The following is a 22,521-nucleotide window of genomic DNA, read 5'->3' as shown; positions in this document are numbered from 1 at the left end:
ATGAAATTTTTTATTATTATTAAAACATATGTGCCCACCCTAATTTTTTTTTTATATTCTTCACTGAATCTCGACTCTTGGACTTAAGGGGAATAATTAACATTAACCTAGACCGTTTATGAGGAGAAGAAAACTTGAAACTGGGAGAAGGCCTCACCAACAAAAGATTTGAAAAGATAAGAAGAAAGAATTATGATAAAAGATAAAAGATAATATTCATTTAAGGGTGTGTTTGGTTCGCAGAATATTACATTATTAAGGGAATTTTTTCCGGAATTATATTTCTACGTTTGGTTCACGGAATCTTACATTACCGGGAATACTCTTTTCTCAATAGTAGCATTTTTTGATTAAAATAGTGGGAATCATTACCTTCAAAATCTTAGATAATATTACATTCCCACAACTTTGGACAAGAATACCCTTAGACTAATGAATTTTTTTTTATAATGATCCTTCTAAATTCTTATTTTTTATAGTTTACTCAAAATTATAAAAATAACAATAATATACAAAGAGTTTGATTTACTAAAATATTAATAATTTTGAGAATTTAAAATATTTTATATTTTTAATATTCAATATTTTACTAATTATAATTTAATGGGATGAAAAAAATAGTATTATTGTAAAAATGTAATTATTTAAAAAATATTTTACTACCATAATATTATTTTTTTATATTTTATTATATTATATATAAATAAATATGATACTTATGACATTATTTAAAAATATAAATTTAATATACTAATTATATTAATTATATATTAAATGTAATTTCTCCTCAAAAATTAGATAATATAACGATTAAAATATTTTTATGAATTTTTATTCAAATATTTATATATTAATATTAAAATTTAACTTTAAAATTAATTTGAGATCTACGATATTTTTTAATGACCTGAAATTTATCATATTAATATGATGTGTTTCAATAAAATATATTTTTATTAAAATTTGTCACTTTAATTTGACAATTCAAATAAAAAATATATTTTTTGAAACTTATCATATTGACGCAATAAATTTAAATAAAAAAATTGTTTTTTGTATAAATTCACCATGTGGACGTGACGGATTTTTCTTACACTGAAACTATTATTGTATATCTTAAATTAATTTTAAAGAGGATGTAATACGTTAATTTTTTTTACCTGCTCGACAAATTGAGCCAATTTTACCATCAAACCCATGAAAACATATAGGGCTAAGTCCGAGTATAACTTATGTGGCCAGGCTTTAGCCATGTGATAAGTGTAATCCCCTGTACTATCAGTTTTAAAATATTGACCGTCCGATTAACATTTCCAACAACACCTCACCCGTTCGATCTAACACCTTCATAAAAATTCAAATCCCATTCTAAAGCCCACTCTTCCATCATATTTTATTCCACAAACGTAAACAAATCCCCCAAAAAAGCTTGAAACAGAGAACCAAGTTCAAAAAGCGGTCCTAACAGTAACAAATAAGAAAAACACAGGCTAAATTACAAAGAAATTTTTAAAAAATCGAAAATAGGTTCGTGCGATTCTCCTTCTCTTCGACGATTGAAAATGTCCGGTCGTCACGAGAAAGAGAGAGGCGTCAACGTTCAAGTCCTCCTTCGTTGCAGGTTTCACTTAGCTTTTACTCACATTCTTTGTTTTTTGTTAGATTGTTAGTTTTTTTTTTTAATTTTTGTTGGGGGTAAAAAACAAATTTATAGGCCGTTTAGCGAAGAGGAGTTAAGGAACCATGCACCGGAAGTGGTGAAGTGTAATGAGTACCAACGAGAAGTCGCTGTTTCTCAGAACATCGCCGGAAAGCAGTTTGATAGAGTTTTCAATTTCGATAAGGTGTCTTTTTGGTGATTATTTAATTAATTAGTATTATAGTTCCATTTGTTTTCTGCTGTAAGTGTTGGATGTGTCTTTTTTATGGTGAGTAGGTATTTGGGCCATCAGCACAACAAAAGGATCTATATAAACAAGCTGTTGTTCCAATTGTGAATGAAGTTTTAGAAGGTTTTAACTGTACTATTTTTGCGTACGGTCAAACCGGTACTGGGAAAACTTACACTATGGAGGGTGAATGCAAAAGGGCAAAGGTAATATTATATTATTACCTATAAGTTTTATTTTACTTCTAACATTATCCCTCTTTGCAATTGAGTATTCTAATTTGTTCAATACATGTTAACAAATGTGGCAGACAGGTTCTACTGGCGAATTGCCAGCAGGGGCAGGGGTTATTCCAAGAGTAGTTCAACAGATTTTTGATACACTGGAGGGCCAAAATGCGGAATACAGTGTAAAAGTTACATTTCTGGAACTGTATAATGAAGAGATTACTGATTTGCTTGCACCAGAAGAAATTTCAAAAGTTTCTTTGGGGGAGAAACAAAAGAAGCAGTTGCCATTAATGGAAGATGGGAAAGGGGGAGTTCTTGTGAGAGGATTAGAAGAAGAAATTGTTACAAGTGCTAGTGAGATATTTACTTTGCTTGAAAGAGGGTCTGCCAAGCGCCGAACTGCTGAAACTTTGTTGAATAAGCAGTCAAGGTAATGGTTCTTTTGTCCGCTTTATATGCTTGAACTTGAGTGAAGTTAAGCCGTTTTTTCTTTCACATTTTGTTGATTGAAATACTTTGTTCTATTTCAGTCGCTCGCATTCTCTTTTTACTATTACAATTCATATCAAGGAAGCTACGCCAGAAGGTGAAGAGCTTATAAAGTGTGGGAAGCTGAATTTGGTTGATTTAGCAGGCTCAGAAAATATATCCCGCTCTGGTGCTAGGGATGTATGTATTCCTTGCATATTTGCCAATCAATTTGGAGGTTCTTACCAGATAATATTATAGTTAAAATCTTTAATATTTTGTTTGATGTTGATATTTACAGGGTCGTGCAAGAGAAGCTGGTGAAATTAATAAAAGTTTACTGACTTTAAGACGAGTAATAACTGCCCTTGTAAAGCATTTTGGGCATGTTCCGTACAGGTCTGAAATGCCTCTTTTAGTTTCTGAATACCTATATTCCTTTCATGTTTTTTTTCTCTAATTATTTACTTTAATGGGAATTTAGGGATAGCAAGCTTACTCGATTACTTCGTGATTCACTTGGGGGAAGGACAAAGACTTGCATTATAGTTACAGTTTCTCCTGCTGTCCATTGTCTGGAGGAGACCTTAAGTACACTGGATTATGCACACAGGGCAAAGAATATAAAGAATAAGCCTGAGGTTTGTTGTGCACAACCATTAGCTAGAAACATGCTAATATTTACAGTTGATGAGTGCCTGCTTTTGCTTCTACCAACTTTGCCTGAATTGCATTGATTGTTAAGTTGCAACTTTCTTTGCTTTATAATCTTCACATTTAGTTAGGGCTGTAAACGAGCTGAGTCGAGCTTGAGTATTGCTGAGTTCGACTCGACTCGAAAACTCTGAAATGGAGCTCGACCCGAAAACTTGCTAGTCTAAAATTTTCAAGCTCGACTGGAACTCAAAATCATGAATTGAAGCTAGTAAAAGCTCGAAATGAAAATTAAAATCTTAAATATATGAACTTGAACTCGAACGCGAACATGAACCTTAAATATATGAATTGAAGCTAGTAAAAGCTCGATTGAGGCCTCACACTTGAACTCGAACTCGAACATGAACCTTAAATATATGAAAACATTATATTGCATTTTTTTTTAAAATCAACACATAAATGTTAATATTATTAATAATAAAAAAAATAAAATCTAAAAATATTATATTTTCGAGCTACTCATGAGCTTTTCGAGTCGAGTATCAATTAGCTTGTTTCGGCTCGTTAAGAACTTGAGTCGAGCTCGAGTCGAGTCCATTCGAGTCGAGTATTTATCGAGCTTTGACCGAGTCGATCTCGAGTTGCTCGCGATCTGTCTCGTCTCATTTACAACCCTACATTTAGTAATTGTTATAAATAAAGTAACATGATTATAAATGCCCTTGGAGGGACGTAATTATTCTGTAGTATATCTTGAATGTAAGTTGAATATAAATTGCGGATATGTAATCTTTTTGCAACGGTTACATCCACTTGTTGTTTCTTGCCCCTATAGTGTAACTTGTTGAGTTTTTATTGTTATTTCTGGCTATATGATACTGTTTGGAAATCAGAAAAGGTTTGACATGTAACTTATTGATAACTTCATGTAGGTTAACCAAAAAATGATGAAATCAACTCTTATAAAGGACCTCTATGGTGAAATTGAACGCCTAAAGTCCGGTAATATGCTTCTTTATCGGATGGTTGATCAAACAATTAAGGATATTGAGTAATACAGTATCTTTTTATGAACTACAACAATTATACGTTGCTTTTTTTCATGTCCATTTATTCAGAGGTGTATGCTGCTCGTGAAAAGAACGGCGTGTATATTCCAAAAGAGCGATATTACCAAGAAGAAAGTGAAAGGAAGGTGTGTGGTTTGGCTCATACTTCCCCTTTGGATTTAGGGTATATGTTTATGCCTCTTAGCAGAAGTTTATTATTTTGTAATTTTCTTTCACTTCATTTGTTGAATAAGATATTCTTTTGCTACCTATTGGAAACTTTGGGGTGTTTTTCTACTCTATCCATATTTTTCTATATAAGTATAATTGAATTCTTTTTATTTAGTATACTCATTATTAGGGCTATGGAATGATTCTTTTGATTCCTTATTATTCATGTGGTTTGTCTGGCAATTGTTTAGGCAATGGCTGAACAGATCGAACAAATGGGGGTCCTTTTAGAAACACATCAGATGGTTAGACTTCGCTTTAGTGTCTCTTTTAATTAGCCCTGTTCACTAGATCCTTGGTGTCTTTGTTTGATTTATCTGGCTTACGACTTCTGTCCTTTTCTGTTTGTTACAAAACAGCAACTTCAGGAATTGCAAGATAAATACATTGCCCAAGTGCGACAATGCTCTGATTTGAGTGGGAAGCTTGAGATGGCTGAGGTGAACTTTGTTAAGGTTTTTCTCCAATCCTTTTATATTATAGACTTGTGCTAATTAAATAAGTGGAAAATACAGAAAAGCTTGAATGAAACTATCAAATTGCTTGCTAACTCTGAAGAAGAACTGAAGAAGTGTCACTGCGTGTTGAAGGAGAAAGAATTTATTATATGTGAACAGAAAAAAGCAGGTACATATCAATATGTACTTAAGTCTTGATTATTACTATTTATTTTGTGCTGACATTATTTTTGAATGGTCAAAACTAGAAAATGCTTTAGCACATCATGCCAGTGCCCTAAGTTCTGACTTGGAGAAAGCACTTAAGGATAATGCTTCATTGTTCCTAAAAATTGGTATGTCGTTCTGCTTAATTATTTCACACGTAGTGTATATGAACGAATTGAAATATGACCTTATGTTGCTTTACATTATAGGAAGAGAAGACAAACTGAGCAGTGATAACAGAGTAGTGGTTAACAATTTTCAAGTAGAACTAGCCCAACAAATTGGTTCGCTTTGCAACCTTGTGGCCTCATCGGTGTCTCAGCAAAATGAGCACCTTCAGAGTGTTGAGAAACTCTGTTGCTCTTTTACCGATATACATGATAAGGTACCAAAAGCTTTCCCCTTGAGTGAACCTCAAATATTACTTCTAGCCAACTTGGTAGTTCTTTTGTGGATATCAGTTAATAGCTGTGGCTGACCTTGTATTCGTAAATCTCGCTTCTAGGCTATCTTGGAAATGAAGGAAAGGGTGACTACCACAAGAGCTTTGCATATTTCCCACATGGAGGCAGTCCAAAATGTTGTGCGATTGCACAAAGCTAGCTCCAATGCTGCCTTGGATGAAATTTCAACTCTGGCTTCATCAAATGCACATTCTATTGAAGAGGTAGGTGCTGATATTTTGTGTTTGGTAGCTTTTATTTTATTTATTTGGAGTTTTTGCTTGGTTTAATTGTTTCCCTATTGTTTATGAACTATTGATCAGTCCCTTTCATCTGAGGCCACCAAAGCAGCTTCAATGTTTGATGATCTTCAAGGTAGTCTTTCAACTCAACAGGGAGAAATGACTGTTTTGTGAAGGAACTAAGACAGGTTTGTGCTCCAATTTTGAAGCTATCTTTGAAGTGGAGATGCATGTATATAGGTTGCGTAGCTAAATTTCTTTCCTCTATATTTATTTCCTTTTCCTGGTTAAATATTTATTTTTTCTTCCCCCTTTTGATTAACAGAGGTTCCATGTAAGTATTGAGCAAACAAAGTACATTTCTGATTATACCAGTGAAATTCTAGATAAGCTTGCCGAAGAGTATCTGAGGGTTCAGAATCATGCCGTGCAAGCTGATGAAGTTCAGATGAAGAGCATTGCCAGCTTCCAAAAGGCTTATGAGGTATAACGTGCATATTACTATTTCCTGACCAGGAGATACATTGTTGAAATTTCTTATTCATGAAGCATATGCCATGTAGGAAAAATCAAAATCTGACGCAGAGAAGCTTATTGCTGATATGAAAAATCTTGTTTATAACCATGTTCGTTGGCAAAAAGAGCTGGTCTGTTCGTTCTCTATTTGGTTTTTAAGTTTTGGTTACGCATATTTGAAGACTAAGCAATGGTTTCTCTGACAGATGGATGTAAGGCTTGTTGATATGAAAGAAAGTGCTGTCGCTAACAAAACATTTTTGGATGGGCATCTTTCCTCCATGGAGGGCATTACAACAGATGCAAAACGAAAATGGCAAGAATTTGCCATGCAAGCAGAGAATGATACCAAAGACACTTCTGATTTCTCAGCTGCCAAACATTGTCGTATTGAGGAACTCCTACAGCTTTGGTAAATTCTGCCTTGTTCGCATTTTGAATCCATTTCTCCTCACTTTTGGGTTTTGACTTGTTCTTTTCCTGTCTTATACTCAAGTGTATCTACTGCTGAATCTGCATTCAACCACTACAAAAGTACTCAGGAATCTGTGAATGAGATGGGTAGTAAACATGTTTCAGATATGGTATCATTTATCAGGTTGGTAGTGAATGCAGCGTTTTTGCCATTGTAAATGCATGGAAAGTTGGTTTATTTTTCTCCTCGAAAGCTAATAATTCAGTCCAGAGCTAATTCTCTGTTGGAATACTAGTGCAAAACTATAACCGGTTCCATTGTTGTCTGCTTGAAGTTGATTTCAATATGTTTCTTTCAGGAATGCTACTGATGCAAATGAGCAGCATGGTGCTGAGATTGACAGTGCCCGCAGTGCAGCTGAGCAAGGTGGCTTGAAGAATACTGATGATACCCTTCAGTACATTGATGGCGAGTCTCTTTTCTTCTAGAATATGTACACGAATGAGTAGAATGATATTTATTCATACCATCCAGTTGTAGAAGCTAGTTTCGGGATGGGAATCCTCTAATGAGATAATTTCTTGGTGGAATTCTGCACAGGAATGTCAAAGCAGGATCAGGGAATAACACGGGGAATTGTGGATGCCGTTAAAGCTCATGTTAAAAGTCTTGAAACATTCCAGGATGATCATTCGAGTCGAGCTTCATCGATCAAGCAGAGAGCAGAAGAAACATTCCAACAAAGATATATGGTATGTATGTTAATAATGCAAAAAGCTTCACTCAACCACCCATGCAGACTTAAATTTGAGATCCGATACTCAAATTTGTGCATCAACAAAACTAAATGTATAGGATTATGAGCCGAGTGGGACGACGCCAATACGAAGCGAGCAAGACGTACCAAGCAAAGGGACAATTGAATCACTACGAGCCATGCCAATGGAAGATCTGGTCGAAGAATTTTGTGGAAACAATTCATTCGAATCATTTGAGTCAAAGGAATTAAAGGTATCTTTAATACCACGCCTGCCCCTTGCTCAAATCAATTAAAACTGGTGGTGCTGGATTCTTCAACTGTTCTTGTATCTGTATGATTAAACTGTTATAATCAATCATTTTGTGGAAGGTTGCACGGATGTAGCAGTTTGGATTTAGTGTAACATCTGGTGTATTGCACTGTCTTAGACTAATAATCCTTTCTCAGGATTTAGCAATTTTAAGAATAGAGCGGAGAGATGCAAACTAAGCCTAAACCCTACACAGGTAATATATATCATTTCATTATTATCAACGTTTAATTTCCATTTACTGTATTGGTGGATTACTTATTTTAATGAGTATTATTTGTCTTCTCTTTCACTCAAATATTGAGAAGCATTTACTAGTTTAAGAAGTTGGAGCACAAAAGAAAAAACCCATCTCCCATATTTGATGGAATATAGGTGATTACTAATTAAAAAAATAAAATTGAAAATGTAGTTTGAGGGAAAAACAAGTGTTTTCATTTGTTCATCCTTTGAGGCCTTTGCATGCTATAAGCACAGGAATGTTCCAGGTTGATAGGTTCAGTCCCATTGTTGAATGCAAACACATGAGCATTCTCTAGTACTGCTACTGTTGGATATACCCTGTTGCTGATGATTGTTTTCCCACCTGCTGCAAAGCTCTCCACCACCGAGTGATCAATCTGCCAACACAAAGTGTTTCATTTTTTTAAATAGCACGAGTAATTATAAGGTAGTATTTGTTCAAAACTTTTTTCAATTATTAACAATGTGCATGCAACTTGCAGACAATTGCTTAAATTCGAGTCTTTTAGAAAAAAACAACACTTCCTTTTAAGGCATACCAAAATGATCATTTTGGCCTCTATTTATCTTTTAAGCATTTTGCCTCATATCGTTTCATTTTGGGACAAGTCTCATTTATGTATGAAACTTGTTAGTTAACAAACCCACTCTAAAATTGGAGTCTTTTTACTCTAAAATGAAAGGTTGAAAGTCAAAATACTATAGAAATAAAAAATAGGGGCCAAAGTGAGTTTTTGGTTAAATGTCAAAATTCACTCTTGACATTTATTGAAACGGTCATTTCAGTCTTTATTATTTTTTCTTGTAGTATTTTGACCCTAACCTTTTTATTTTAAGACAAAAATGCCTCTACAAAGCCCCAATACATTGATTTATAGACGTACCAAACCCCTGAGAGAAAGCTTTTTATCAGCCAAATCGACATCTACAAAGCCACCATACATTGGTTTATAGAAGTCAGTCTTCAGAGTGGAGCTGTAACAAAGAAATCAAATAAAAAACCAGTTTAACTCGAATCTTTTATGGAGGAATTGAAGTCAGTATGAGTAACAGACTGTTGTTCATCAGAGCACAAGAGAACAACTGGTTTGTTGTCTTTAGCTTTGAAAATCCTGAAGAAAACTGGAGTGAATTCTTCAAGCTTCTCCGTAGCCAACACCATCAGACCGAACGGACCGATGGCGCCCTGCACTGATTTCTTTTTGGAACAAAGGACTTGAGGATCTTTCCAACTAGAATCAAACGCCTCAGCTTTGTCCAAGTTGGGTATTGCGAAGGTGACTACAACATCAGCCTGCAAAATAAGAGAGGATCAACTTCACCCCTCATTCAATCAATCACTTTGTCTATAAATAAATAAATAAAACATCAGAGGTCCCTGCACTTTGTATTATTTTTCCTCGATGTTGTCCTTCAACTGAGAAAAGAAACTCGATGTGGTCTTTTGATTAACGTTTTTTTATCATTGATCGTTACAGTGCTGATGTGATAGTTCACTGTATTAACATGGTAGTCCACGGTGCTGCCATGACAGTCTATGGTGGCAGATCAACGTGTGGATGACATGATAAATTGGCTAAATTGGTTACTCAAACATGGCAGATGAACTACCACATCAGCACCGTGGACCACCACGTTAGCACCATGAACTGACACGTCAATATTGTAATAGTCAACGACAAAAAATATTAGTCAAAGGACCACGTTGAGTTTGTTTTCTGAGTTGGTGGATCACATTAAGAGAAAAATAATACGACGATCACATTGATTTTTTTTCAAAAATACATAGGCCTCGGATATATATTTGCCTAAATAATATCCTTTAGAGACCAAACCTGAGCGCCTGTTACTCCTGATAGTTTAACAGGCTTCCCGGTTTCAAGCTTTTGATTGCTCTTATGGTATCAAGCAACACAGTTCTAGGAATCTACTGACATAAAAACATCCATTAATCTTCATCACTACAACTATACGTGTGTTTTATGTCAACCCAATGTCACTTCAAATACTCAATACGTTTATGAGATGAGTAGAGGACGGATACCAGTTGAGTACATACTGGGGACTTTTCTTGTTGAAGGGTACGGTTAGAATTAGATGGATACATCGAAGAAATTTTCAGGGATATATCAAGGATGACGTTTCATCTTCACACGTATTCCTAGGGTTATTTTTTAAAATTTAACTTAAAAGATAAAAACATATTTTTAATAAGAAATTGAAGTTGATTTTGAAGTCTGGAATATGACTGAACTTACGATAAACTTTTTGATTTATTCGAGTATGTCTAAGTTGAGATGTCTTCTTACATAAAAACATATTGAAACGTCTCAAAATTAGACAACGCAAACTTAAAGTATATCCGTTTTAACAAATATAATGCAAACAAAAAATTAGATATGAGTCAAATACGTGATTTATAGTAGTTACGAATTTTAAAATTTATTATATTTATCGTACTTTACCGTTACCCGTACCATATAATTTTAACAAAGATAATGCAAACAAAACAACTAGATATATGTATGTGTGTGTGATGGTATTAGTACCTGAATTCCAGCCCATCATTTTTTAACATCATCTTGCTTAGTATCCGATTCATTGCACCAACCCCATAAAATCCTCCTGTGCTTCACTGGATCAAAGGACTTGGAAGCATAAAAGTTACCATAATCAAATCTAAGTCCATCCCAGCCATCAGCCATGTCTGTATCGGGAACATACTTGTCTAGGTCCGGAAAATAAGTTCCGATGGTGTAATAATCGTATCATGTCGCGTCCAGGCTCACTTTCAAAACGTGTTTCACATCATTCCCCAGTGCAGAAGTATCCAACCCCGTCCTACCGGAAACCGAAACAGTTTAAAAATCCGGACACTCCCAGTTGCCTGTCCCAGGGACCTGGTGCAAAGGAGCAGGAGCTTTGACCCATGTCTTTTGATCCTTGCTCTTGAACAGATAAGCTACACTGATGTCGTTTTTTCTGCTCCCTACCAATATGTGCCAATACCCATTCGCTTGCCATGCAGTCGTGGGGTCACGGAAGGAGCTGCCGTTGACCTCATTTTCGGGAACCACCATCGGGTTCCCTTCCTTTGGCTTCTTCCATTTACGTAGGTAAGGATTCGACGGGTCTTCCGGTACGGCGTAGTTTTGTAGCTGCTTTTCCTTGGCGTCGATCCCGTGTAATAAATGATCACTTTGTCGTCTGGGAAATGATGGCTGAACCTGACCAAGTGCCCTTAATATCGAAGGGCTCTGAAGGGTAGATTGCAGGTTCAAGGGGTTCCCAATTCACCAAGTCTTTCGAGAACGAGTGTGCCCATGCTATGTTGCCCCACACTGATCCCTTGGGGTTGTACTGGTAAAACAAATGGTAGAATCCTTTGTAATACATGGGGCCTGTATGAGCAAACACATTCATTATCAGTACCATTACCTGCTAAAGTATTGGTTAGCTTGGATTGGTTAAAATGAAGCTAAAAGTACTCACCATTCGGATCTATCGTTCGATTTTCAAACCCCCCAAGCGGACAACAAACCAAAAACAAAGACAGAAACCAGAAGTTAGTGACAATGTTAACTTTGTATCCATCATGATCAAATTGAAGATTTCGTGTATATATTAGAAATAGTCGCACTTGTATAGTTCGTTTAATGTTTTTTTTATCGAATATTTCGAGTTATGAAAGAAGATAGAAAGGATACGGAGGTGAAGCATCGAGGCATGGATGGAGAACATACCATTGATCCAATGCTTTGGAGGCTGAAAATGGTAAGCTGTTCTATGGAGTTGCTTAACGGTTGTTGCGGCCAAAAACTGATAGTCCGGGTAAACCCTATGAGAAGCTTGGACTCCCTTCGGTAATGAGATGACAAGATTCCGTAGTACCAAACAATGAGAAAGAGACTTCGAAACCTCCATAGAATCTAATGATTTAAGGTAATAATATGGTTTGGTTATTTATAGCACTATGAGATGGGTAGTAAATGGTGCCGATGGATCTTCGGAATGTTAGCTTCCATTGAATAGATTGTACTACACTAAAAAAGGATTAATTATAGATATTTTTCGTTGCATATATCACTAAAAGGTGGATGTTGACCAGTTATTAGCTTCCCCACATGTACAAATGTTTATCTTTTCCATAGTGTCAGTAGTTTATCTCATAAAGGAATGTATTTTTTGAAGTATAATAAGTGATTTTATGTAATTTGATTGGCATGGTTATTGTTATAATATTTGAATCGATGTGAGTTTGAACATGTCATCGTATTCTTATCCTTCGATCTTAAGAATAAACTCATAACTTTGTACACCTGGATCGATCCCAATGACGAGCAAGTCCAGAACTATGCTGTCCGAGAAAATTTATCCGACTCTTGCCTACAAAACATGGATCAAGCCTGCTCCGGTGGTCGACCCTGATGAAGGCATTAACGCCCCTGCCTTCCGTGACCCATCCACTGTCTGGCAGTAGAACGACCGTTGGAGAATGGTGGTTGGCAGCAAAAGGATTAAAAAAGGTGCAAGGGCGCATCAAAACGATAGAATTATTATTGTATAATAAAAAGTAATCGAAGGTTTAAAGATACTCGTTAATTTATACAAATTATAGAATCAAAAAATAATATAAACTATCTAAAGATATCATCATTCTTTTATTGAACTTGAACCATACTACACAGTTATTTAAAAAATAATCTTCTAAATTAAATTATATGCTTAAAAATTTTGAGCCCATTTAGTTTCTCTGTGTATACTAAACTCTTTCTTTTACTTTTTGGTGTTGATTTAAATCTTTATTTTTCCCCCTTTAATGTTCTCCTCTCAATATTCTCTCCATCTTACTCGCCTAATTCCAGCACTAAACACGGCTGTCTACTACTGCTGATCGTCACCCAGCCTAATTAAAGACCCAAGCACCTTGCTGTGCTTAATCAAAATCGCCTCGTCCAGACCCAAATACAAGCTTCACCCTCGCCTCACCTTAGGGCGCCTTTTCAAAAACAGCCACAGAGGGAAGCATAGGTTTCTTTTTACTTGGGTTAAACTAAACACCCTTCACATTCAGCACCACCCCTATAGGTATGCCCTGATTTTTTACCCGGTTTTGTTATCTGGTAAACAAAGTTTGGACACACCTGTGGCGGGAAAAAGTGAGCTTGGATTTTACCAGATACACGGTTGGTACATATTTAACTGATAAAGATCCATATGTGCCTGACAATACATTCACCTACATTAGCAGTGCTTCAGAATACGCATCCGCATACATTCAACAATGGGAGACCCACAGTTCATGAGAAAGTTACTGTGGCATACATTTGAACATCAATTTAACTCATCAATTGTCAAATCCAGAATCCATACAAAATAGAACAATAGCAAACAATATAACCCTAGTTATAGATAGTCTACTTGATCTTCTTCTTGGGCCTCAACTGCAACATGTGAAAGGAATATTCAGTTTCTTAAATGATGATAAAAATACAAGAACCCAAAACCATAGAACAAACCTGATTGCTGTGACCACACTTCTTCTTGCGGCAGTTCACGGCTCTCGGATGCAGACGAGCATAACACCTACCAACCACACATCATCAAGCAATTATTACTTCCCACAAAGATCATACACAACATTAGAGCAAAGCAATAGGCTCTTCAAAATAATCATTTACTTTAACCTCATCATATATAAAACATCAATCTCCATAACAGTTGAACTATAAAATGACCACATTATTAAAAGGTTTAGCAATTAATCCACTTAACTGCCTTGATCATTAATTATTAACATAAATGTTAATGCGACAATTAAATAAATTTGTATAATTAGACATTAGATCTTCATTACTTACGTCCTATCAAATCGATACTAATTTTAATTTGATTTAATCATCCAATCAAATCATAACATGAGTCGTTATTTATTTTATTTATTTACTTTTAATTTACTATTTATTAACCAGCAACGTGTTGGGTAGCATTACATATTTACCTTATTTATAGGCATTAAAGAAAAATAAATAAATATAATGCAAGGATTTGAACTCAGATCTAATAGGGCATGAGAGGAGATGCTTAACATTTGAGTTAAATCTAATACTTGATTAAAAATAGCATATTATATATAATAAGTTATAATTAATAACTATTCCTATCATAAAAAGAGTACCCATTCGAGAATTTATTGAATATGAATGTTAAATGAGAAATAATTAGATAATGAGTGATATTTGGTCCTTTCCCTTCTTGCTTTTTTTTAATTTAATTTATCTTTCATCAATAAAATTATAATATTAGGGTCTGTTTGTTTCCCGTAATTCGAATTACGGAATTGGTTTTCCCCGAATTCCAGTGTTTGTTTCACGTAATTCGTTTTCCGGAAAATGTTTCCCCGTGTTTGTTTCACGTAATTCGTTTTCCGTAAAACGTTTTCCCGTATTTGTTTCACGTAATTCGTTTTCCGGAATGTAATTCATTTTCCTAGTAACATGATTTCCTTTGTGTTTTCTGTAAAATGACTTACAGATTCATTTTCCGTAAGTCATTTTCCGAACTTTTCACTTCAAAGCAAAAATACTCAAAATAATTTTATTTTATGAATTTAATATTAATAAAATATTTTAATATCATTTTCATCAAAATATTAATTATTAAAATATTTAAAATATATTTATTAATATTTATAATAATATTATATTATATTTTTAATATTATATAAAATAATCAATTATATTATAATAATATAAGATATTTTATTTTATTTTAATAATATATAATAAATTTTTTATATATTTAATAATGAATAATATTATTTTATATATTTCAATAATATTTTAGTAAAGATATTTAAAATATACTAATTAATATTTTTAAAATATAATATAGCATTATTACTTTAATAAATAATGTTTAAATAATATTATTTATTATATTTAATATTTGTAATAAATAATTTTTAAAAAACTCTTCAACTAGTGAAAAAAATGTTTAAATAACATCTTCCAAACATAATAAAACGTTTTTCCAGATGTTTTCCAGAAATGTAATTCATTTTCCAGAAATGTAATTCATTTTCCAGAATTCAAATTCCAGTAATTCATTTTCCAGTAATTCAAATTCCAGTAATTCAAACTCCAGTAATTCATTTTCCGAAAAACCAATTACAGCCAAACAAACAGACCCTTAGTCATCATAAATCTTCAATTAGATAATGACATATATCACATATCTATGACTACATTTTCAAACTTCCACATCAATCTTTTTCATTGCCAATATCGTAACGATATTTTTCAATAATTAAATGCAACATAATTTAACTTTTAAATTTTATTGCCATATAAAATAAATATTAATATTAATAATAATAGAATATTAACAAATTCTTAACATCTAAATGATTAGTTACTTAAACTTATGGCTCCTTGCTCGAATATAAAATTCAATTAAAAGTATTTATTTTATGATGATAATTTAGTAAAAACTTAAATATATATTTTAATGAAATAATCATATAACATACTTCGCACAATGGAAAAAAGCTAAGTCTGTCCCTCTTAAGAAAAAAGCTAAAACATGGAGAAAGAGATAAAGAAGAGAAGCTTACTTGCGGCAAATCATCTTGTCCTGGTTGTATTTGCGAGCCAAGGCCATCAAAGAAGGCTCGATAATCCCTCCTCTCAACCTCAGAACAAGGTGAAGCGTTGATTCTGCGTCAAAGTAGATCAGCCGAAACATGTTGAAAGCACAAAAGATTAACCTTTCTGGATATTGTAGTCAGCCAAGGTACGGCCATCTTCGAGCTGTTTTCCGGCGAAGATGAGTCGTTGTTGATCCGGTGGTATTCCTTTGTTGATTTGGGAAAATAAAACTTTTTTAAATTCAATCTAAGAAGTTAAGGTGAAAAAAAAATGGAAACTTGAATGAGGAGAAATTACCTTCTTTATCTTGGATCTTGGCTTTGACATTGTCAATGGTGTCACTGCTCTCGACTTCAAGAGTTATGGTCTTGCCGGTTAGGGTTTTCACGAGTATCTGCATCGTCTTCGACCTGTCCCTCCACTAAAACAGTAAGCGGCTCTAACCATTGATTCTTAGGGGTTTAAAGTCATTTTCAGGGTTTCCTCTTTTTGAGGCCGAAATAGTATTAGGCCTTTTTCTATGAGCTCAGAACATTTAGGCCCGGAATAAATTTTGAGTTTATTTATTAAAGAATTTAGAATGTATATTATAATACATTAATGATACAACTTAATTTTTTTTTAAAAAAAATATTATCATGATTCTTACATTGTTTTTTAATTTTTTTATTAAGTTAAGATGAATACAAATTAGTATCTGTTTTAAATATTCTCAACCATTTTAGAATGAACGTTCAATTACCCTGTTGCACTCGCTGAAGCTCGAACCAGTGACTTCTAAAAACAACAACGATTCCTTTAACATTAAAGTGGCCCTTAAAATGTTAGCATGTTTCATAATTTTCTTATCACCATTTGCATGTGATTTCAAGTTATGGTCATGAAGTTAAGGGTTCTCGATGGGAGAATCACTATAAATGTGTGTAGCCATCAAGCTTTCTGAATCATACCATCAACTGAGGTGTTTGGATGTTTAATAAACCTTAACATTTCTATTTTAGCCTTTCGTGTATAAAATAAAATCCAATATACTTAATGGGACTCAATATTTTAATTTTAAAATTTAATTGAATCCATTGAATGATCTTAGTGGTTTCTTAAGATCCTGAGTTCAAGCAGACAAAGTATATATATTGTCAATTATTAAGATTATAAATAAATGCTGCATTATAGGGAACATCAATGAGACAACATTTCCTTGGGGCAAGAATTCTATATGGATATTGAAAATATTACAGCCATTAAACAAGTAGGAAGTTCTCATCGGCGATAAGGCCATCGAAAACTAAGGATGTTAAATTGTAGTTCCAAAGATTGACTTCCCAGGAAAAAGATTGACTTCCATTCCAGAACCTAAATGTGCAGCAAGTGAAATGGACAAACAAGCTTGATTGTAAATGAAAAATTGTTCATTGAAGAAAGATAATTCCAAGCATCACTGTAGCCATACTGTTTAATAGATATGAAGCAGAGAATCACAGCCTTCTTCCACGTCTGCCACCCTTTTAGCGGGTACTGTCCGTGGGAATAGGGGTAACATCCTCTGAGGTGAAAAAAAGGATACATGTCACTTGTCAGCGTGCGTATACAGGAGTTGAAGTGACTGGACTTAATAAAGAACAATTTGGGAAATGGAAGGATGAAGGAAATGCGCATATTCGACCAATTTTCATGCCGTAACGAGCAAGAGCTCGAAGTGCTGATTGGGCACCAGGACCCGGGGACTTAGTCTTGTTCCCACCGGTAGCATGGAGCTTTATATGAAGGGCAGTAATACCCAACTCCTGCAAATAACAAATACGAATCCGCATCAGTTCGCCACATATTAACTATATATTGAACTATAATTCAGAGGGTAGGCTATAAACCTTGCAGCGTTGAGAAACATCTTGAGCGGCAAGCATAGCTGCATAAGGAGAATATTCATCCCTATCGGCTTTCACCTTCATACCACCTATTGTTAGGAAAAAGCCAGGGATAAGTTGGGAGAATATTCTTCATACGAGTAACTCCATACCAGAACATCAAATTACCACCACGCGTTGCAATGAGTAATCAACATCCTTTTTACAATTTGGACTTTTAATAACTAGTCAGTTTCCTATAAAAAAAAACCAACAATATCAAAGGCCGGCAATGGTAATAACGTAAAAAAACCAAGATCGACGAATCACTCGTTTTCTAAACAGAACCATAAATCATACCAGTGATGCGAACCATTGTTTCCCTTCCAGACAAATCAGTCACATGCTGCAAAAATAAAGATCATTAGCTCGTGTTTCTCTATGAAAGATGTAGGCATAATAGTAACATATGAGTGAAGATGGAGGAAAACAGAGTGGATGATTTCGAAGAAAAAGCCTTCTTCTCATTCGTTGTTGGAAGATATTTATGACTCTAGCTAATGGAACTATGTAAATGATCATTATGGCTACTCATAGGTCATCATGTTAAATAGATTTGATCGACAAATGTTAGATTTTACTCTTGTAAATTATGTGGGGCTATCAAGGATCTTGTCTTGCACATACACTACAGTTGGTTTGGAGGCTATGATACTAATGTGCACGAAGAATATGAGCTACTTGGAGGCTTTAGTAAGCAGTGGAGTTTGTCTGAAGATCTCAGCTGGTAAAGAGTTGGCAATCTTCGAAGATAGCCTCTAAAGGTATAATAAATTGTCCCCTCCTTAGTCGAGGAAATATAAATTGATGCCTCTCTATGCTGTGCTACTTAGTGGAAGACTCCGATATAAATTAGCCCCCAACATTTGCACAAATAATCACTTTGTCCTATATTTTTTTTTAGGAGTATTGTAACCCTCAACGTTTCAATTTTTATTTAAAATAATCCCTATTAGATAGAAAACGTTAATTAACTAACAATCAACACATGTTGATGTGATACGTGTCACATTATCAATTAAACACATATAAAAATATCACATTAACAATATACGTTGACTATTAGTCCAACATAAACTATTTTGACAAAAAAGTAAAACGTTTTGAGTTCACGTACTCTAAAAAAAAGATGTGAATCAAAATGACCATTTATACAGATGTTATGAGCTAATTGTTCATTATGCCTATAATATATCTAATCTAATTTAATGTCTAAGTAGTAGACCCTTTTTCATCAATTCTCTCCGATAATAATGTTGTACGGGTAGAATTGATTTTTTTATTAATTTAGAATAAGTATAAAATAATATCTATTTAAATAATATTTTGAGCATGAAAATAAAAATATTATAATAACTTGGTTATTAATGATGCAATTTACTCTATAAATTTAAACAAATGCAATTTCATAATTATGCACTTGTTGATGATAGCTGATACAATTATATGTTTTGTTAAGAACTCAATTAGTGGTCCTAATTGCAATATGTTTTCTCAAATCAAGATGGAATATAAATATTGTACGTTGTTTTCAAGAAAAGGATTTGCATGGACCAAAATTAACATCATCATCATTCAAATTTGTTTTTTGTTTTGTCAAGAACTAATATTTCTTCATTAATTACTTCAAATTGATTATATACTATTAAACGAAAACGAACAAGAAAAAAATTAAAAATAACGATTACAAATAAGGGTTAAGTACATAAATGGTCTCTTGACTATAGGGTACTACTTTATTAAGTATCTCGACTATTAAAAATTATAAAATGATACTTCGACTATAGAGTGTTGCTTTGTTGAGTACCCTGACTATTAAAAGTTACAAAATGGTCACTTGACTATTCATTATATTCCAAACTTGTCCTTTTTCTATTAAAAAATTGATGGTGTTCTCAGCTGAATGTTAACCTACTGACTATGATATGATAAAATATGATATTATAATCTCAAACGACTATCATATCACAGTCATTATGTTAACGTCCAGCTTAGACAATCGTCAAATTTTAACGGAAAAGGATAAGTTTGGAAGTTGGGTGACCATTCTGTAACTTTTAATAGTCAACGTACTTAATAAAACACCATTCTATTGTTAAAGGTCTATTTTGTAACATTTAATAGTCAATGCACTTAATAAAATAGTACCTTATAGTCGGGAGACTAGTTATGTACTTTACCCTTTAAATAATTGCTAAATCTTTAGTTGGACTTAATATGAATGATTATATAAAATTACTTTTAAATTATCATTAAAAAGTTTAATAAATGTTTTTTATTGATAGAAAAATTAATAAATGTTAGGCGTAAGAATTTGATACATTATATTTTTAAATTTGAAATGTCATTATCGAGTAAAATAGACATAAGCAATAAAAAAAAATCAGTTTAGAACAAAAATTATAAAACTTTTGCGGGTTAGATACGTCTTAAAAAATCCTAAAATGTTAGTCGGCAAGTTCACCCTCTTAATATAAAATTATGCGTTTTCTAACTAAAATTTTTGAAATATTGAGAGGCTTAATGAGAATTTTTTAAAATTATGGGAATGTGTCTAATTAAGAATGTTAAAAAAAATTTAAAATCCAATTCGAATTTCTAAAACTTTTGAGAGGGATAAATTTATATTTTGAAAATTATAAGAATCTAAATTATAAATTTTTAAATTTTGGGACATAGCCCCCACTAGTCTCTCTTGTGTTTTGTCATTGATTACGTATATGTATGGATGGACTGATGAAAATGACTGGGGGACAATTGTTTTCTAAAATTTTTAAATTATCATATATTTTAAATATTAGGGTAAAGTATAGTAATGGTCATTGAATATTTTTGAAGCTTGTATTTAGGTCCTCCAACTTTTAAAACTTGCAATACAGTCCCCTAACATTTATTCCGTTTGCAATATGATCCCCCAACTTAAATCACTGTTAGAAAATTAGGGTAAATTATATAAACGGTCATTGAACTTTTCAGGCACTTGAATTTAGGTACCCAACTTTTAAAACTTGCAAAACAGTCCCCAATAATTTTATTTTCTTATTAAATATAGATGTATAGAAAATATAAATGATTCAATTTATATTTAAATGTATGAATCATTTATATTTTTGATATATTTTATTTTTCTTGTATAAACTAGTATTTAAAATATGTTTATATTTTAATCAAAATATTTCAATATACGAATAAAAATATATTTATATAAATGTATATTTATATTTAGATGTATAAATAAAAATATATATTCATATATTAATGTATGAATCATTTATATTTTTTTGAATATTTTATTTTTAATAAGAAATTAAAATTATTAATTATATTAGAAATACTCAACTTAAGATTATATATATAATCATGAATTATAAATATGAAAAATATATTATTAAATTTAGTTTAAAAATATATAAATCTTAAATTTATTCTTTTAAAATATTGTATCAACTAATATTTAAAAATATATTAAATCTATCAAACAATTTATCATATATAATATTTTTTATTGTAAAAAATATAATATTTTCCCATCATTTATTGCTTTCAAATTTTTTGCCGAAGTTCAAATCTCATTATTTCCATTTTCCATTATATTCTTTTTTTTCTGGCATTGGTCATACTATTATATATGTATTATTGTATATCTCTTAACACAAACGATGGTGTTAGCTTAGTGGCTCCACCCTGTATCTTTCATTTGCGTGACTCAGGTTTGAGTTTGCCCAAGACCCAAATTTTACTTCTTTGTAACTTAATTTTCTTCTAATTAGGTGGTGACATGTGTCACCAATAACATATATCATGATCATGTGTTAACACATGTCAGATCCTGGTTAAATGATTAATTTATTAAATTTTATTTAATTTAGGACCAAATTGATAGCATATATAAATAAATTAGGTGGTGATATGTGTCACCAATGACACGTGTCATGATCATGTGCTAACACATGTCAGATCTTAATTAAATGATTAATTTATTAAATTCTATTTAATTTAGGACCAAATTGATTATATAAATAATAAAGACTGAATGTATAATAATGTCAATTCATTTTAACTGCCACTTCATCATTTGTATCAATTGGTAACGACTAGTGGCTTAGTTGAAACAGTTAAATAATTATGTTGTATGATTGATAAATTTAAAAGATCGATGACAAAAGTAAAAAGGGCTAGATAGTTAAGTTGTCAACCTAGTAGTTTACACTTTTATTTATACGTCAAAATAACATTTTATAAATTTAAAATTCGAATTATTTTCAACCTCTTCTATATCCTAACTACTTTTTTTAATTAAAAAATTTCTTCAACAGATAAGAATTATACTATTATATTTATATAAAAAATACGTATCACATGAAATAAGATGAAATTAAATAATAATAAATCTGACATAATTGAATTTAATTGAATTATTTTGGAATTTAGGGTTTAGAATGAAATTGAATTACTTTGGAAATTGGGGTTTAGAATGAAATTGAGGATTGTTTTGCAAATTTTAAAAGTTGGGGGACCTAAATTCAAGTGTCTGAAAAGTTCAATAACCTTTTATATAATTTACCCTAATTTCTAACTGTGGTTTAAGTTGGGGGACCATATTGCAAACGGAATAAATGTTAGGGGACTGTATTACAAGTTTTAAAAGTTGGGGAACCTAAATGCAAGGTTCAGAAATGTTCAGTGACCATTACTATACTTTACCCTTAATTTTATTTTTATTAATATTATATTTTTGTCTCTAAAATTTTATAAGTGTTTAAATATAATTTAATATATTAAAGGAAGAAAAAGAAAATAAGAAATTTTACAAATCTATTTGTTGGAAAAATATTTTTAAAATTTTTTAA

At 32.5% G+C, this 22,521-nt stretch overlaps 2 protein-coding genes and 2 pseudogenes across 3 annotated transcripts; 1 reads left to right on the top strand and 3 right to left on the bottom strand.

Annotated features, from left to right (window-relative positions):
• Window positions 1–1,442: 1,442 nt before the first annotated feature.
• LOC120159850 lies at window positions 1,443–8,108 on the top strand (annotated as a pseudogene).
• A 201-nt stretch (window positions 8,109–8,309) lies between these two features.
• Window positions 8,310–12,042, bottom strand: LOC120159875 (annotated as a pseudogene).
• Window positions 12,043–13,504: 1,462 nt separating this feature from the next.
• On the bottom strand, window positions 13,505–21,944 carry LOC120159849 (ubiquitin-60S ribosomal protein L40-like). Of its 2 annotated transcripts, XM_039170381.1 has the most exons (7): window positions 21,939–21,944; window positions 19,479–19,483; window positions 16,065–16,170; window positions 15,887–15,973; window positions 15,734–15,836; window positions 13,638–13,704; window positions 13,505–13,562 (listed from the first exon to the last, which is right to left on the bottom strand). In XM_039170381.1, the coding sequence occupies exons 3-7, from the start codon at window positions 16,165–16,167 to the stop codon at window positions 13,536–13,538; spliced, it is 387 nt and encodes a 128-aa protein (XP_039026312.1). In that variant the 5' UTR covers window positions 16,168–16,170; window positions 19,479–19,483; window positions 21,939–21,944; the 3' UTR covers window positions 13,505–13,535. The 2 variants fall into 2 exon arrangements, with proteins under 2 accessions (XP_039026312.1, XP_039026313.1); XM_039170382.1 differs by lacking the exons at window positions 19,479–19,483; window positions 21,939–21,944 and adding an exon at window positions 21,355–21,360.
• LOC120159874 (40S ribosomal protein S14-like) lies at window positions 17,315–18,026 on the bottom strand (the record flags this gene model as incomplete). Its single annotated transcript, XM_039170396.1, has 3 exons — window positions 17,315–17,551; window positions 17,636–17,721; window positions 17,972–18,026. Coding segments are annotated over 3 exons (351 nt in total), but the record flags the coding sequence as incomplete, so codon positions are not given.
• Window positions 21,945–22,521: the final 577 nt, after the last annotated feature.

Source organism: Hibiscus syriacus, unplaced genomic scaffold (assembly GCF_006381635.1).
Source record: "Hibiscus syriacus cultivar Baekdansim isolate YM2019G1 unplaced genomic scaffold, ASM638163v2 tig00111378_pilon, whole genome shotgun sequence".
Classification (NCBI taxonomy): domain Eukaryota; kingdom Viridiplantae; phylum Streptophyta; class Magnoliopsida; order Malvales; family Malvaceae; genus Hibiscus; species Hibiscus syriacus.
Note: the sequence above shows the minus strand (reverse complement) of the source record. Positions and strands in the feature narration are given on the sequence as shown.

What these genes read in the sequence shown, in the direction of transcription:
- LOC120159849 (XM_039170381.1), bottom strand. Translation starts at nt 16,167, where the DNA reads ATGCAGATACTCGTGAAAACCCTAACCGGCAAGACCATAACTCTTGAA. An exon ending in CAAGATCCAAGATAAAGAAG is followed by an intron (nt 15,974 to 16,064) that starts GTAATTTCTCCT and finishes AAATCAACAAAG; the next exon opens with GAATACCACCGGATCAACAA. An exon ending in AGTGTGGTCACAGCAATCAG is followed by an intron (nt 13,563 to 13,637) that starts GTTTGTTCTATG and finishes CACATGTTGCAG; the next exon opens with TTGAGGCCCAAGAAGAAGAT.